This window comes from Sapajus apella, unplaced genomic scaffold (genome assembly GCF_009761245.1).
Source record: "Sapajus apella isolate SASKATOON/1434 unplaced genomic scaffold, GSC_monkey_1.0 scaffold12, whole genome shotgun sequence".
NCBI classification, from domain to species: Eukaryota; Metazoa; Chordata; class Mammalia; order Primates; family Cebidae; genus Sapajus; species Sapajus apella.
The window spans coordinates 1897482-1912826 of record NW_022436952.1 but is presented as its reverse complement, the minus strand read 5'-3'; the positions used below and the strand labels follow the sequence as shown (position 1 = coordinate 1912826).

General features: G+C 45.2%; 1 protein-coding gene and 1 long non-coding RNA gene across 5 annotated transcripts in view; one reads left to right on the top strand and one right to left on the bottom strand.

Moving 5' to 3' along the window:
- STAT3 (signal transducer and activator of transcription 3) overlaps positions 1-15345 on the bottom strand; it is a 78057-nt gene that overhangs the window by 10805 nt on the left and 51907 nt on the right. For all 4 annotated transcript variants that reach the window (XM_032279618.1, XM_032279617.1, XM_032279619.1 and 1 more), the window contains exons 9-20: positions 11475-11633; positions 11257-11349; positions 8787-8846; positions 7396-7425; positions 7201-7294; positions 7058-7105; positions 3814-3897; positions 2661-2759; positions 2409-2544; positions 711-763; positions 400-494; positions 145-284 (exon numbers count right to left, since the gene is read on the bottom strand). In XM_032279618.1, coding sequence (XP_032135509.1) covers positions 145-284; positions 400-494; positions 711-763; positions 2409-2544; positions 2661-2759; positions 3814-3897; positions 7058-7105; positions 7201-7294; positions 7396-7425; positions 8787-8846; positions 11257-11349; positions 11475-11633 — 1091 coding nt within the window. The remainder of the gene's footprint in view (positions 1-144; positions 285-399; positions 495-710; positions 764-2408; positions 2545-2660; positions 2760-3813; positions 3898-7057; positions 7106-7200; positions 7295-7395; positions 7426-8786; positions 8847-11256; positions 11350-11474; positions 11634-15345) is intronic.
- Positions 11672-15345, top strand: part of LOC116552774 — a 19645-nt gene continuing 15971 nt past the window's right edge. The window contains exon 1 of the long non-coding RNA XR_004269516.1: positions 11672-11682. This is a non-coding gene — a long non-coding RNA (uncharacterized LOC116552774). The remainder of the gene's footprint in view (positions 11683-15345) is intronic.

Sequence of the window (15345 nt, the reverse complement as noted above, 5' to 3'; positions counted from 1 at the left end):
TTAGAAGTCACCCAAATGTGTCTGAGTGAGGCAGGAAGTCAGGGCCATCTCCACCCACCAGGGGGCAGTAGGTGCCTGGAACTAGCAGCGGTGATGAGGCCTCAGCAGCCGCCAGCAGGTAGGGTGGGTGGGAGCCTCACTTACCACTGATGTCCTTCTCCACCCAAGTGAAAGTGACGCCGCCTTCTTTGCTGCTTTCACTGAACCTTAGCAGGAAGGTGCCTGGAGGCTTGGTGCTCAGGATGGCCCGCTCCCTCTCCTTACTGATAAAGCCCATGATGTACCTGAAGCCAAGAGGAGGAACAGTGTTGTTATTGCTAACAGGTCAGCCACCCACTGCCACTGGCTCACCAAGAGCAGGAGACTTGGTTACACCTGTGCACACTCTGTCCGACCTACCCTTCGTTCCAAAGGGCCAGGATATACTTTTTCACAAGGTCAATGATATTGTCCAGCCAGACCCAGAAGGAGAAGCCCTTGCCAGCCATGTTTTCCTGGAGAAAAGAATAACGGGAAAGCCAAGTCTACCGCCACCCCAGCCTTTCCCTTCCCGGGGCACAGTGCACCACCCAAATCCTCAGGCCAGTCTACCCGCTGGCAGGTCCTACTGGCTGCTGGACCAAGAGTTTAGGCCTTCAAGCCAGAGCCCTCCACAACAGCCGTGCAGGTGAGTACTCCCATTCCCACGAGGATTTAACAAGATTGCTTACTTTGCAAAACTTAGCCCATGTGATCTGACACCCTGAATAATTCACACCAGGTCCTGAAGGAAAAGAAAAAGAATCAAGTAGTACATTTTCAGGTTGGGGTCAAGATGTTATTTCTTACTTTCTTTTTTTTTTTTTTTTGAGACAGAGTCTCGTTCTGTCGTCAGGCTGGAGTGCAGTGGCGCAATCTCAGCTCACTGCAACCTCCTGCCTCCTGGGTTCAAGTGATTCTCCTCCCTCAGCCTCCTGAGTGGCTAGGACTACAGGCATGTGCCACCACGCCTGGCTAATTTTTATTATTTTAGTAGAGACAGGGTTTCACCATGTTGGCCAGGATGGTCTCGATCTCTTGACCTTGTGATCTGCCCACCTCAGCCTCCCAAAGTGCTGGGATTACAGGCTTGAGCCACCAAGCCCAGCCTGGTGTTATTTCTTAAAACAGAACACACAAACATTGGTCCCACAATGGGCCACGAAACCACTGGCGTTCACATATTAAAAGGTGGCCTCTGTTGTGTGTGTGCACACATGAGGACAAACACACTGCCGTTATGTGACCCATCTTTGTTGCTGGGTAGCCCAGCAGGGATAGAGGGTGATATAACAAGTCCCTGCTCTTCCCAGCCTTGGTTGGTGGGCTGGGGACCAGCAGCAGCACTCACTAACAAGCTGACATCTGGTGTCAGACAGGTGTATTTGGTGGCAACAGCTTTATTAGGATAAAGCTACTTCTAGCCCAGGTAGCACATAAAATATTCCACTAATTCTTTTTTAAAGACTAGCCTATAGGCGGCTGGGCGCGGTGGCTCATTCCTATAATCCCAGCACTTTGGGAGAAGAGGTGGGCGAATCATGAGGTCAAGAGATTTAGACCATCCTGACCAACATAGTGAAACCCCATCTCTAGTAAAAATACAAAATTAGCCTGGTGTGGTGGCGCATGCCTGTAGTCCGAGCCATGTGGGAGGCTGAGAGAGGAGAATCACTTGAACCCGGGAGGCGGAGGTTGCAGTGAGCCGAGATCGCGCCACTGCACTCCAGCCTGGAGACAGAGCGAGATTCTGTCTCAAAGAAAATCCACAAAAAACTGGCCTACAGTTGATTAAAGAAATGGATAGGGAACAAGGGAAAAAAAAAAAAGAAGAAGAAATGGATGGGGAATATCAAGCCTTTAGCTCTACCTTCCAAAACACACTTAAAAGATCTTCTAGGCCGGGCATGGTGGCTCACGCCTGTAATCCAAGCACTTTGGAGGCCAAGGAAGGCGGATCACCTGAGGTTGGGAGTTCAAGACCAGCCTGACCAACATAGTGAAACCCCATCTTTAAAAAAAAAAAAGAAAGAAAGAAAAAAAAAAAGATCTTCTAAGGTTAGATGGAGTGGTACCCTGGAAGGGTGAGTGAGATAGCAACCAGGAGAAAAGAAATCTACCTCCTACCTCAAAAATTATCACCCTGACTGCAAATTGCCTCTGCACCCTGACTCCCCCAACCTGATGGAGGCCCTGTTTCCTGGCCCCACAGTGCCTTGCTCAGGAAACATGAACTAATGATCAGTAGACATGGCCCAAATGAGCAGTCCTATAGGCCAGATCCCTTTTCTTTTTTTGATTCTTTTTTTTCTTTATTTTCACCCACAGCATGAAAATGGACAGATCCCTTTTCCGGGCAGGAGGGAGGGACGAGGGGTGAAAATGCGAACCCAAGAGTTTCTCTGCCAGTGTAGTCAGCTGCTCGATGCTCAGTCCTCGCTTGGTGGTGGAGGAGAATTGCCAGCTCAGAACCTCGGCCACTTGATCCCACGTTCCAATTGGGGGCTTGGTAAAAAAGTTCACGTTCTATTGGAAAGAACACATTTGCTCGTTTAGATGAGCGATGGTGCTCATTGTCTATACTAGGTACCCATAAGTTGCAGAAGATCCTGGGGCACCAACTAACAGGAGGGGGCACTAACCTTGGGGTTGTTGGTCAGCATGTTGTACCACAGGATGGACGCCCAGGCATTTGGCATCTGACAGATGTTGGAGATCACCACAACTGGCAAGGAGTGGGTCTGCGGAGGAAGTGGGCACTGAGCAGGGTGGCAGAGAGGCTCGCACAGCCTCGGAAATCTCTTCACCCGCATCTCACGGGGCTCAGAATGAAAGGACATGCCATAAGCCACACCTGCTGCCAACTCTAGGCAAGGAGTGTGACTGAGTCAGCTGAGTCAGCAATCAGAGTGGAAAGAATGCCCAGCATGGCCACAGGGCTCGGCTGCTGTCAGAACATACCAGTCCCTTGTAAAACCTGACTTGCTCACAGCTTGACTCACAGTCTACAGATTGCCCCATTTTTAAGACCCTGAAGGCATTCTCCAAGACTTGAAGCTGTATCTTCACATGAAACAGAGAGGCCTCAGGAATCAAAGACCAGGATTCCTGCTTTTCTAGGTATATCTTAATTTAAAAGTCAAGAAAGTTGGGAAAAGAGAATGTCATTGCCACGGTTTTCTGTATACTAAACACATTGGCTGCTAAGACTCTTGTGCCAAAACTTTATATAAAGTTAGCTCTAATCAATTTCTTTCTTTCTTTTTTTTTTTAAGATAGACTCTTACTCTGGTTACCCAGGCTGGCGTGCAATAGTATGATCTCGGCTCACTGCAGCCTCGGCCTCCCAGGTTCAAGTGACTCTTCTGCTTCAGCCTCTTGAGTAGCTGGGATTACAGGCGCCTGCCACAACATTCAGCTAATTTTTGTATTTTTAGTAGAGACAGGGTTTTGCCATGATGGCCAGACTAGTCTCGAACTCCTGACCTCGTGACCCACCAGGCTCGGCCTCCCAAAGAGCTGGGATTACAGGCATGAGCCACTATGCCTGGCCAATCAATTTCTAAATACAGATTTTTATATCAACTGAGTATATACACATCTTCTGAGCACTCAAGTAAGACTTCATTCTCAGATGGGATGCCAAGGATTTTTTTGGAGAAAAGTAAGCAAAAATAAGCACAGTGTTAAGCAAACAGTAATCATTCCACCTTCTCTTGTAAAAATCCCGCTGGAAGTTTTTGTCCTGAGTCACCCCTGCATGTAGCTTCTCAACGATTCTACTACAGAACTCACCTCTAGGTCAATCTTGAGGCCTTGGTGATACACTTCTGTCTCAAAGGTGATCAGGTGCAGCTCCTCAGTCACAATCAGGGAAGCCTACAGTAACGAGAAGGACACTCTTAGGCCAGGTGTGGTCGCTCATGCTTGTAATCCCAGCACTTTGGGAGGCCAAAGCAGGAGGATCGCTTGAGCCCAGGAGTTCAAGCAAAACTCCATCTCTGCAAAAAATACAAAAGTTAACTGGGTGTGGTGGCATGCACCTATAGCCCCAGCTACTCGAGAGGCTGAGGTGGGAGGATGGCTTGAGCCTAGGAGATGGAGGCTGCAGTGAGCTATAATTGTGCAACTTAATTCTAGCTAGGGTGACAGAGTGACACACCATCTTAAAAAAAATAAAAATTGGCTGGGCACAGTGGCACATGCCTGAAATCCCAGCACTTTGGGAGGCCAAGGCAGGCAGATCACCTGAGGTCTGGAGTTCGAGACCAGCCTGGCCAACATGGAGAAACCCCGTCTCTACTAAAATACACAAAAAAATTAGCTGGGTGTAGTGGCGCGTGCCTGTAATCCCAGTTACTCAGGAGGCTGAGGAGGGAAAATCGCTTGAACCCAGGAGGCGGAGGTTGCGGTGAGCCAAGATGCACCATTGTACTCCAGCCTGGGCAACAAGAGTGAAACTCCATCTCAAAAATAAATAAATAAAAATTTAAAAAGAGAAGGATGCCTTTCCTCAGAGAGAATGGCATTCAGTACTAGCAGCCACAGCCAAGGAAAGTGACATGCCAAGTCTCACCACACCAAGAAGGATAAGCCACCAGGTGGCCACAAACTGCCAGGGACACAACTTGCTCTGCACTTATTCTCTTCAACACGAAGAACCTCCAATGCTATGATCCTCAACCTAATCCTTTCCTCAGTTTGTATTATAATACTACACAGATCCAATCGGTTATTTGTAAATTATGTAAGGCACAAAGAATAACAAAACAATGTGAACCCACCATTCAATTTAAGGAAAAGGCCATCACTCCTGAAATTCTCTGGATGCCCTTTCCAAACCTCATCCCCTTCCCTCCTCCCTCAAAAGTAACTGCTATTTTGTCTTTTGAGTTTATCATTTCCTAGCCTTTTTTTTGTTTTTTTACAGTTTTATCATATTTGTTTCTCTAATTAATGTGGGCATTGTTTAGTGAACCTTACACATATGGATCCAATGTATTCTTTTGTGATTCACTTTTCACTCAATGTAAAACGAATGCACCTGGTTATGTGTATCTGCAATGTATTCCTTTTCACAGCTGTGTAGTATTCCATTTTATGTCTAAACCACAAATCACATATTTATTCATTCTAGTGTTGATGGATATTTATTTGGGTTGCATTTAAAGCTTATAATCAGGCTGCTCTGCACTTTATACATGTTTCCTGGTACATATATGCAAAGATTTCTCTGTTGAATCCTGGAACGGCACTGTTGGTTTACAGGGTATGTTCATTTTTTATTGCCAAATTGACTATAACAATTTATACTGCCAAAGTGACTATAACAATGTCTTACATCAGTATAGCAACCTTATTTTAAATAAGTTACCAATGAATTCTCAGAAATTTAATTCTAGGCCAGATGCAGTGGCTCATGCCTGTAATCCTGGCACTTTGGGAGGCTGAGGTGGGCAGATCAGGAGTTCAGGAGTTCAAGACCAGCCTGACCAATATGGTGAAACCCTGTTTCAACTAAAAATACAAAAATTAGCTGGACGTGGTGGCGTGCGCCTGCAGTCCCAGCTACTTGGGAGGCTGAGGTAGGAGAATCGCTTGAACCTGGGAGGCAGAGGTTGCAGTGAGTCGAGATCACACCACTGCACTCCAGCCTGAGCAACAGAGCGAGATTCTGTCTCAAAAAAAAAAAAAAAAAGAAAAGAAATCGAATTCGAATTCATTTTTAATACTTTTTCCGATTATAAAAGTAATATATTCAGTTTAAAATGCAAATATCATAGAGACAGTTTATAATAGCCATGGATACTGACAGCAGCACTAATACATAGCACTGCTGGGTGTATATTCCTCCAGAATTTCTTAATATACAGATGAATGCACATAAGAGTGTAGTGTATTTTTAAAACACATACAGTAATACTATTCAAAGTATTTTACATTTTGCTTTTCTAAATATGTCATGTACATTTTCCCATGTCATTGCATACAGGCTACTTCACTCTACTGTCAAGTAAAATTCCGCATTTTTTAAAAAGACTGCTATGTTTCGTTTCATTTACTTATTTTTGAGACAGAGTTTCACTGTTGCCCAGGCTAGAGCACAGTGGCAAAATCTTGGCTCACTGCAACCTCCACCTCCCAGGTGCAAGCCATCCTCAGGCCTCAGCCTCCCCAGCAGCTGGGACTACAGGTGCACACCACAATGCCCAGCTAAGTTTTGTATTTTTAGTAGAGACAGGGTTTCACCATGTTGGCCAAGCTGGTCTCGAGCTCCTGATCTCATGTGACCAGCCTGCCTTGGCTTCCCAAAGGGCTGGGATTACAGGTGTGAGCCACTGCACCTAGCTAGGACTGCTACGTTTTAAAGAGGAAGAATTGTTCAGGGGATAAATGTGAGAGAAAGAACAGGGTGTCACAATTTTTAAAAATTACTAAACTAGCTTTCGGTCATATTTACTTTTTTTATTAAAAAAATAAAAATTATTCTTGACACTAAGAATCCAACAACTGAATCAATGAAAGGCAGAAAATAAGGGGGATAAAGAACAAGATGGGTTTTTGTTTGTTCGTTTATTTTACTTACTCTTTTCCTAAGCAAGCTAACGCAAGGTGGTCATTTATTTTAAAGTTTAGCTCGGGACTGTTGCTTTTACACCCTCTATCCTACCTCAGTGAGAGAGAAAAATGGGACACTGAGAATGGCGCCAAGCAGAGTCAGCTGCAGGATCTGGAAGGGGAATTTGGAAAGCCCCAGGCAAGGTGGAAAGCTACTTTATAACACATGGGTGTGGAGGACGACTCAGCAAGGGACTTTCCACTTCTCCTTAAGGAGGAGCCAACTCCCAGATATTCACGGAAATGCTCCAAGCCACAGAACGCCACGGCACATGGAACTTCTGATCAGGTCACTTTGGCCCGCAGTGGCTTTTCGGAATTAACTACAGCTGAAAGGACAGGTTGATGTTTCTAATTCTGGGTAATAAGAAGGGTCTTTTCCCCTCTCTCCCTCAAGGAAAACACCCCCAACAAAACTTACATCACAGTTGGCTCGGCCCCCATTTCCACATCTCTGCTCCCTCAGGGTCTGCAAGGAAAGAAAAGGCCAGGTGTCCCATGAGGCTCTCCCCAGCTCTCTCCCTCAGCCACAGGCCCTGTATGAAGGAAGCTCCTCCCACATACCAAGTGTTTGAATTCTGCAGAGAGGCTCCCGTTGTTGGACTCTTCCATGTTCATCACTTTGGTGTTTGTGCCCAGAATGTTAAATTTCCGGGATCTGAATCGCAGGAGAACAGTCAGCCATGTAGGTGACCAAGTATAAAGTCAGGATAAAGCTAAGTTAAATGGAACAAAAGGAAGCCTCTAGGCGGAACTTACCCTCTGAGAGCTGCCACATCCCCAGAGTCTCTGTAAGAACACAGACCATTGTCAGTAAAACAGGGTCCACGTTTCTTCAAAAAGCCTACTTTGACCACCTGTTATTTACTCTCCCGAAAAAAACCTCTGTGCTCCTGGCATTTCTATAAACTATTTAGTTACAGTTTATCAGTGCATCATAACACCTGTGCGTAGTAGGCAGCGTTGGTTGCCTCCCCATAGGAAGGGGAACCTGTGTTTCACATTGCATATGTACTTATTAAACCTCCCACCTTTGTCAACTCCCTTATTTCATTATTTTCCAGTTCATTGTCATGAAATTTCCAGATAATTATATCAACTAAGTATGCATTTTCTCTTTTCTAATATATTCAAAGGGTATGTGTATCTTACATCCTGAAAGGCATTATGAAATTTTGAGTATTCCATTATATGGTAAAGTGTGGAACAATTAAAAAAAAAAAAAAAAAAAGGCTGGGCACGGTGGCTCATGCCTGTAATCCCAGCACTTTGGGAGGCCTTGGCCTCCCGAGTTCAGGGGATCGAGGTGGATCACAAGGTCAGGGGATCAAGACCATCCTGGCCAACATGGTGAAACCCCGTCTCTACTAAAATACGAAAAAAAAAAAAAAAAAAAATTAACTGGGAGTGGTAGCGTGCACCTGTAGTCCCAGCTACTCGGAAGGCTGAGGCAGGGGAATCGTCGTTTGAACCCAGAGGCAAAGGTTGCAGTGAGCCGAGATCGTGACACTGCACTCCAGCCTGGCGACACAGCAAGATTCCGTCTCAAAAAAAAAAAAATCTATTCTTTGCACACGCTATGTATGGAAAGAATATATAAAGACATTTCAGTCAACGACCAACTGCATATATGACAGTGGTCCCATATGATGATAATGGGGCTGAAAAATTCCTACTGCATTGTGATGTGTGTTACGACTGCCTACAGTATTCAGCATGGTAACATACTGTACAGCTTTGCAGCCTACAACCAGCAGGCCCTACCACATAGTGCAGGTGTGCAATAGGCTCTGCCACCCAGGTTTGTATAAGGACTATCTACTCTACAATGTTTGCACAACAAAATTGCCTAATGATACATTTTGCAGAATGTATCTCAGTCATTAATTAACACATGATCTTATATAGAAAATGCATGAATTACACGTACAAGTAAAACGCTAAACAACAGCAACTACAAATCACATCTATACCCTCGGGTTTGTGGCTTTGTTCTGGCGTGTAAATGACAATGCCAAGGCTTTTGTAAACTTTTGTCCACAAAAAAGATCTCTGAATAAAGATAGAGTCTCGAGTTCAAATGATGCCTGTCAAAGTTCTCATTTTTCTGTTCCTCATTTGAAAAAAAGAACTAAGATAGGAGTACTTACTTGTCAATGCACACTTTAATTTTAAGCTGGTAATTCAACTCAGGGAATTTGACCAGCAACCTATTTAAAAAGAAATTATCCAATGAAAAAAAAAGTCAGTAGACTCTCCCATAACCTTTTGTTGAAGAAATGTAAAATTCATAATTCTTCATTTCTCAAAGGTAATAGGCCAAGCTGTCTGTAATTATAGGCTCACATCTATAATCTCAGCACTGTGGGAGGCCAAGCTGGGAGGATCACTTGAGCCCAGGAGTCCCATAACAGCCTAGGCAACAAAGCGAGAGCCTGCCTTTATAAAAAATTTAAAAATTAGTGGGGTGTGGCAGCATGAACCTATAGTCCCAGATACTCAGAAGGCTGAGGCAAGAGGATCACTTGTGGCCAGGGGTTCAAGGCTGCAGTGAGACATGATCATGCCACTGCACTCCAGCCTGGGTGAAAGAGAGATCCTATCTCTCTCTTTAAAAAAAGTTAAAATAGGCCAGGCGTGGTGGCTCACACCTGTAATCCCAGCACTTCGGGAGGCCAGGGCAGGCAAATCACCTGAGGTCAGGAGTTCACGATCAGCCTGACCAACATGGCTAAGACCCGTCTCTACTAAAAATACAAAAATTAGCCGGGCATGGTGGAGTATGCCAGTCCAGCTACTCAGAGAGGCTGAGGCAGGAGAATCGCTTGAACCCAGGAGGTGGACTCAGCAGTGAGCCAAGATTGCGCCACTACACTCCAGCCTGGGTGGCAGAGAGAGACTCCATCTCAAAAAAAATAATAAAATAAAATAAAGGCCAGGCATGGTGGCTTATGCCTGTAATCCCAAGACTTTGGGAGGCCAAGGTGGGTGGATCACCTGATGTCAGGAGTTCAAGACCAGCCTGACCAACATGGAGAAACCCCATCTCTACTAAAAATACAAAATTAGCTGGGCATGGTAGCACATGCCTATAATGCCAGCTATTTGGGAGGCTGAGGCAGGAGAATCGCTTGAACTCAGGAGACAGAGATTGCAGTGAGCTGAGATCATGCCATTGCACTCCAGCCTGGGCAACAAGAACGAAACTCCATCTCAAAAAAAAAATTAAAAAAGAGGTGGGCTGGGCAAGGTGGGTGGCTCTCGCCTGTAATCCCAGCACTTTGGAAGGCCAAGGCAGGTGGATCACGAGGTAAGGAGTTCAAGACCAGCCTGGCCAACATGGTGAAACCCCGTCTCTACTGAAAATACAAAAATTAGCTGGGTGTGGTAGCATGTGCCTGTAGTCCCACCTACTCAGGAGGCTGAGGCAATTGAACCCAGGAGGGAGATGTTGCAGTGAGCCAAGATAGTGCCATTGCACTCCAGCCTGGGTGACAGAGTGAGACTCTTGTCTCAAAAGAAAAAAACATTCTTCACTTTCTAAATAAAAAAGTGAAAACAATTCTTCACTTTTTAGTTAAAAAATTAAAAAGAGGTGAATAAATGACAATTCCAAATTCCTCCTCCAGCCAATGCCATCTTGATATTAAGTTGAGTATCAGGCCAGGAGCAGTGGCTCACATCTGTAATCCCAGCACTTAAGGAGGCTGAGGCAGGAGGATCCACTTGAGGCCAGGAGTTCGAGACCAGTCTAGCCAACACAGTGAAACCCCATCTCTAGCAAAAAATAACAAAATTAGCCAGGTGTGGTGGTGTGCACCTGTAGTCCCAGCTACTCAGGAGGCTAAGGCATAAGAATTGCTTGAACCTGGGAGGCAGAGGTTGCAGTGCGCTGTGATCACACCACTGCACTCCAGCCTGTGCGACGCAGTGAGACCCTGTCTCAAACAAAAACAGAAGTTTAGCATCACCCGTTCAAGCCAGAGGTAGTGAGAAAAAGTCTAAGAACAACTTGTATAAAGTTGTGAGAGATTCACAAAAGAATAATCAAAACCATTTAGTGAAAAATATTACGGGAACACATGCTGTACAGCTGGCATTTTCTTCTATTAAACCTGAAACCCAACACCATACTAAATTTCTGACAAGGGAAATTTCACTGCAGAAAGTCAAAACACCAGCACACCTGCTCTGACTTGAGTGTGAAAGTAACACTTCATCCTACAGGCCCACCACCCACCTGCCCTGGGGCCTCTCAGCTTTCCCATCACTAAGCCTTACTCTTTCCCTTAAAATCCACAGGGAAGGGTAGCCTCAAAGAACAGAAAATAGTTGATGTTCTTTTGTCCGTTAGCCAAAAGGAGAAGCTGTGGCCTGACACTCCAGGTCTGCAATCATAGGAATATGCCCAGGTAGCTTCAAAAAGATGACTGTTCTTTTGCTTTTGACATCAGAATCAGAGCACAAGCAGATAGTGTGCCAACAAATTTCATCCCTGCAACAGTGTACCTGTCTGTGACACCACACCTGGAAAGATGACCCAGCCACCAACTCTTGCCCTCGCCCTAAACAGTGTCCCTCACTAAAATCTCTACCAGAAACGGAAGTGGTGTGGCCCACCTGACTTTAGTAGTGAACTGGACACCGGTCTTGATGACAAGTGGCCGGTCAGGATGCATGGGCATGCAGGGCTGCCGCTCCACCACAAAGGCACTGAGGAAAGAGAAGACGGGCTCACATGCCACAGCCACGACCAGAAGTCAGCCCACCCCTCACTTTACCACGTGAGTCTTTTGGTGTTTTTTAGATGAGGGAAAGGGACGAGGATGCTAAGTTACCTTTTCATTAAGTTTCTAAACAGCTCCACGATTCTTTCCTCCAGCATTGGTCGGTGCTGTACAATGGGATCCCCTTTGTAGGAAACTTTTTGCTGCAGCTCCTCCAGTTTCTTAATTTGTTGACGGGTCTGAAGTTGAGATTCTGCTAATGACGTTATCCTGCCAATAAATTAAGAAAGCTGCTAATTACCAAACTGAATGTACATAGGTGAGCTAGAGAAGGGGAAGGAAATACCACAGATATGGAGACCCCTCTACAATAAGGGGAATTTTTTTATTGTGGTGAAATATATATAGCATGAAAGTTACAATTCTTCATCTTAGGTTTATAGTTCAGTGACATTACGAAAAGAGGAATTTTTCACCAAGTAAGGCGGATGCTAAAAAAAAAAAAGAAAAAGAAAATCATTTATAATTTATTTTTTTTAATTTATTATTTTTTGAGGTGGAGTTTTGTTTTGCTCTTGTTGCCTGGGCTGGAGTACAATGGCACGATCTTGGCTCACTGCAATCTCCACCTCCAGATGCAAGCGATTCTCCTGCCTCAGCCTCCTGAGTAGCTGGGATTACAGGTGTGTGCTACCACGTACAGCTAATTTTTTGTATTTTTAGTAGAGATGGGATTTCACCATGTTAGCCAGTCTGGTCTCAAAATTCCTGACCTCAGATGATCCACCCACCTCAGTCTCCCAAAGTGCAAGGCCAAAAAATAATTTATTTTACCTTTTATCACTAGTCCCTTCCTAAAATCTCAAATTTCTAAGAGGGGGCTGGACATACAAAAAGAAGCATTAAACTTCATACCACTAAGAGGAACTGATGGAGTTATCATTGGAAAATGACAAGCATTTGAGCCCAGATCTAGAGAACCTGAAATATGGAATTTAGCACTTACTTTCCTCATCCTAACTTGTCCATGAACGTAAAGACTCTGAAAAAGATTAGACAGCTCACAAAGATGGGTTTCAGCTAGCTCTGTCACATGCTACATGTGCAAGCTTGGCCAGGCCCTTCACCTCATTTTTATTTATTTATTTATTTTTGAGACAGGGCCCACTCTGTGGCCCAGTGCAGTGCAATGGCATGATCACAGCTCACTGCCTCCTCCAACTCCTGGACACAAGTGATCCTCCTACCTCAGCCTCCTGAGTAGCTAGGACTACAGGTGTGTGCCACCATCCCTGTTTTATTTAGTTTAGTTTTTTGATAGGGAGTCTCATCTGTCACTCAGGCTGAAGTGTAATGGTACATGTCTAGTTTTTAAAATTTCTGTAGAGACAGGATCTCACTTTCTTGCCCAGGCTGGTCTTGAACTCCTGAATTTAAGTGATCCTCTTGACTCTGCCTCCCAACGCATTGGGATTTACAGGTGTGAGCCATGACACCCAACCCCCATGAGCCCTTTCAATGTCAGCTTTCAATTGATCAAAGGACATGACATTATGTTTGAAAATATTGATAACATGCATAAGGAATAAGTGAATAGAGAGAGAAAGCTCATTAAGTCTATATCCAGGAATAGAGAATATTAGGCCAGGCTCAGTGGCTCACAACTGTAATCCCGAAATTTGAGAGGCTGAGGCGGTTGGACCGCTTGAGGCCGAGAGTTCAAGACCAGCCTGGCCAACATGGCAAAACCCCATCTCTACTAAAATACAAACAAAATAGCTGGGCATGGTGGCATGGGTCTGTAATCCCAGCTACTTGGAAGGTTGTGGCTGAGAATCGCTTGAACCTGGGACGGGGAGGTTGCAGTGAGCCAAGATTGCATCACTGTACTCTAACCTGGGTGATAGAGTGAGACTCTGTCTCAAAAAAAAAAAAAAAAGAGAGAATTTTAGTGTCATTCCATCATTCTTTGATGGTTTATCACTAGTAATAAAGACCAAAAGACCAAAAAGACAGAAAGTAAAAGGAGAGGGAGGAGGACCACTGCAGGGATTTCTGAACATTTTTCTGGCACTTCTATCCTCCCATTCCCAGAAGTTAAGCTTCTTCATTCCCTGATCAGGAAGCATTTTAAACTGCTTTCAGTAAATTAACAACACTTGGGGTTAGTGAGGATATGAATAGATAGGGAATAGATAGGCATTCTCATGTAGAGGTGCCCTAAGTTTCCAGTTCAGGTTCTCCGTATCTGTCAAGTTTCTCCTAGGGCAAGCTGGTGCAACATACTCACTATAGGGCCTCACACATGAAGGGTGTGCAGTAAGATTTGCTGGATGAAGGTAAAAGTGCAAATTACAGAAAAGCATACAAAGAAACATCCTTGGCTGGGCACGGCAGCTCACATCTGTAATCCCAGCACTTTTGACAGGCTGAAGTGGGATGATCCCTTGAGCCCAGGAGTTTGAGACCAGCCTGGACAACAAAGTAAGACCTTGTCTCTACAAAAAAATGTAAAAATTAGCTAGGTATCATGGTGCATGCATGTAGTCCCAACTAGTACTCAGGAGGCTGAGGTGGGAGGATTGCTTGGGCCTGGGAAATGGAGGCTCCAGTGAGCCATGATTTCATTACTGTACTCTAGCCTGGGCAACACAGTGAGACCCTGACTCAAAAAAAAAATCCTGCTAATATAAACCATATAAATTTCTATCTTTATGTGTACATAATGACAGATGTCTAGAGTGAGCATCAACCAAAATTTTAACTACTGGTACTGCTGATGATTTGATTTTAAGTTTTTTTTTTTTTTTTTTTTTTGAGAGGGAGTTTCACTCATGTTAGAGTTTAAGTTTTTTTTTTTCTTCTCTAGGCCAGGCGTGATGGCTCTTGCCTGTCATCCCAGCACTTTGGGAGGCCGAGGCAGACGGATCGCCTGAGGTCAGGAGCTCAAAACCATCCTGGCTAACACCGTGAAACCCCATCTCTACTAAAAATAGAAAAAATTAGGGCCGGGCGCGGTGGCTCAAGCCTGTAATCCCAGCACTGTGGGAGGCCGAGGCGGGTGGATCACGAGGTCAAGAGATCGAGACCATTCTGGTCAACACGGTGAAACCCCGTCTCTACTAAAAATACAAAAAATTAGCTGGGCATGGTGACGCGTGCCTGTAATCCCAGCTACTCAGGAGGCTGAGGCAGAATTGCCTGAACCCAGGAGGTGGAGGTTGCGGTGAGCCGAGATCGCGCCATTGCACTCCAGCCTGGGTAACAAGAGCGAAACTCCGTCCCCCCCAAAAAAAAAAAAAATTAATCGGGCATGGTAGCATGTGCCTGTAACAATCTCAGCTACTCAGGAGGCTGAGGCAGAAGAATCACTTGAACCTGGGAGGCGGAGGTTACAGTGAGCCGAGATTGCACCACTGCACTCAAGCCTGGGCGACAGAGCGAGACTCAGTCTCAAAAAAATAAAATAAAATTTTAAAAAATTTGCGTGGTGGCACACGCCTGTAATCCCAGCTACTTGGGAGGCAGACACAGGAGAACTGCTTGATCCCGGGAGGCAGAGGTTGCAGCAAGATGAGATCGTGCCATTGCACTCAAGCCTGGGCAATAGAGACTCTGTCTCAAAAAAAAAGAAAATTTTTTTTCTTCTCTTGATTTTCTGTATTTGAATTTTTTCCCTTAAGAAGGGCATGTGTTAGGCCGGGCGCGGTGGCTCAAGCCAGCACTTTGGGAGGCCAGGCGGGTGGATCACGAGGTCAAGAGATCGAGACCTTGATCTGGTCAACACGGTGAAACCCCGTCTCTACTAAAAATACAAAAAAAAAAATTAGCTGGGCATGGTGGCGCGTGCCTGTAATCCCAGCTACTCAGGAGGCTGAGGCAGGAGAATTGCCTGAACCCAGGAGGCGGAAGTTGCGGTGAGCCGAGATCGCGCCATTGCACTCCAGCCTGGGTAACAAGAGCAAAACTCCGTCCCAAAAAA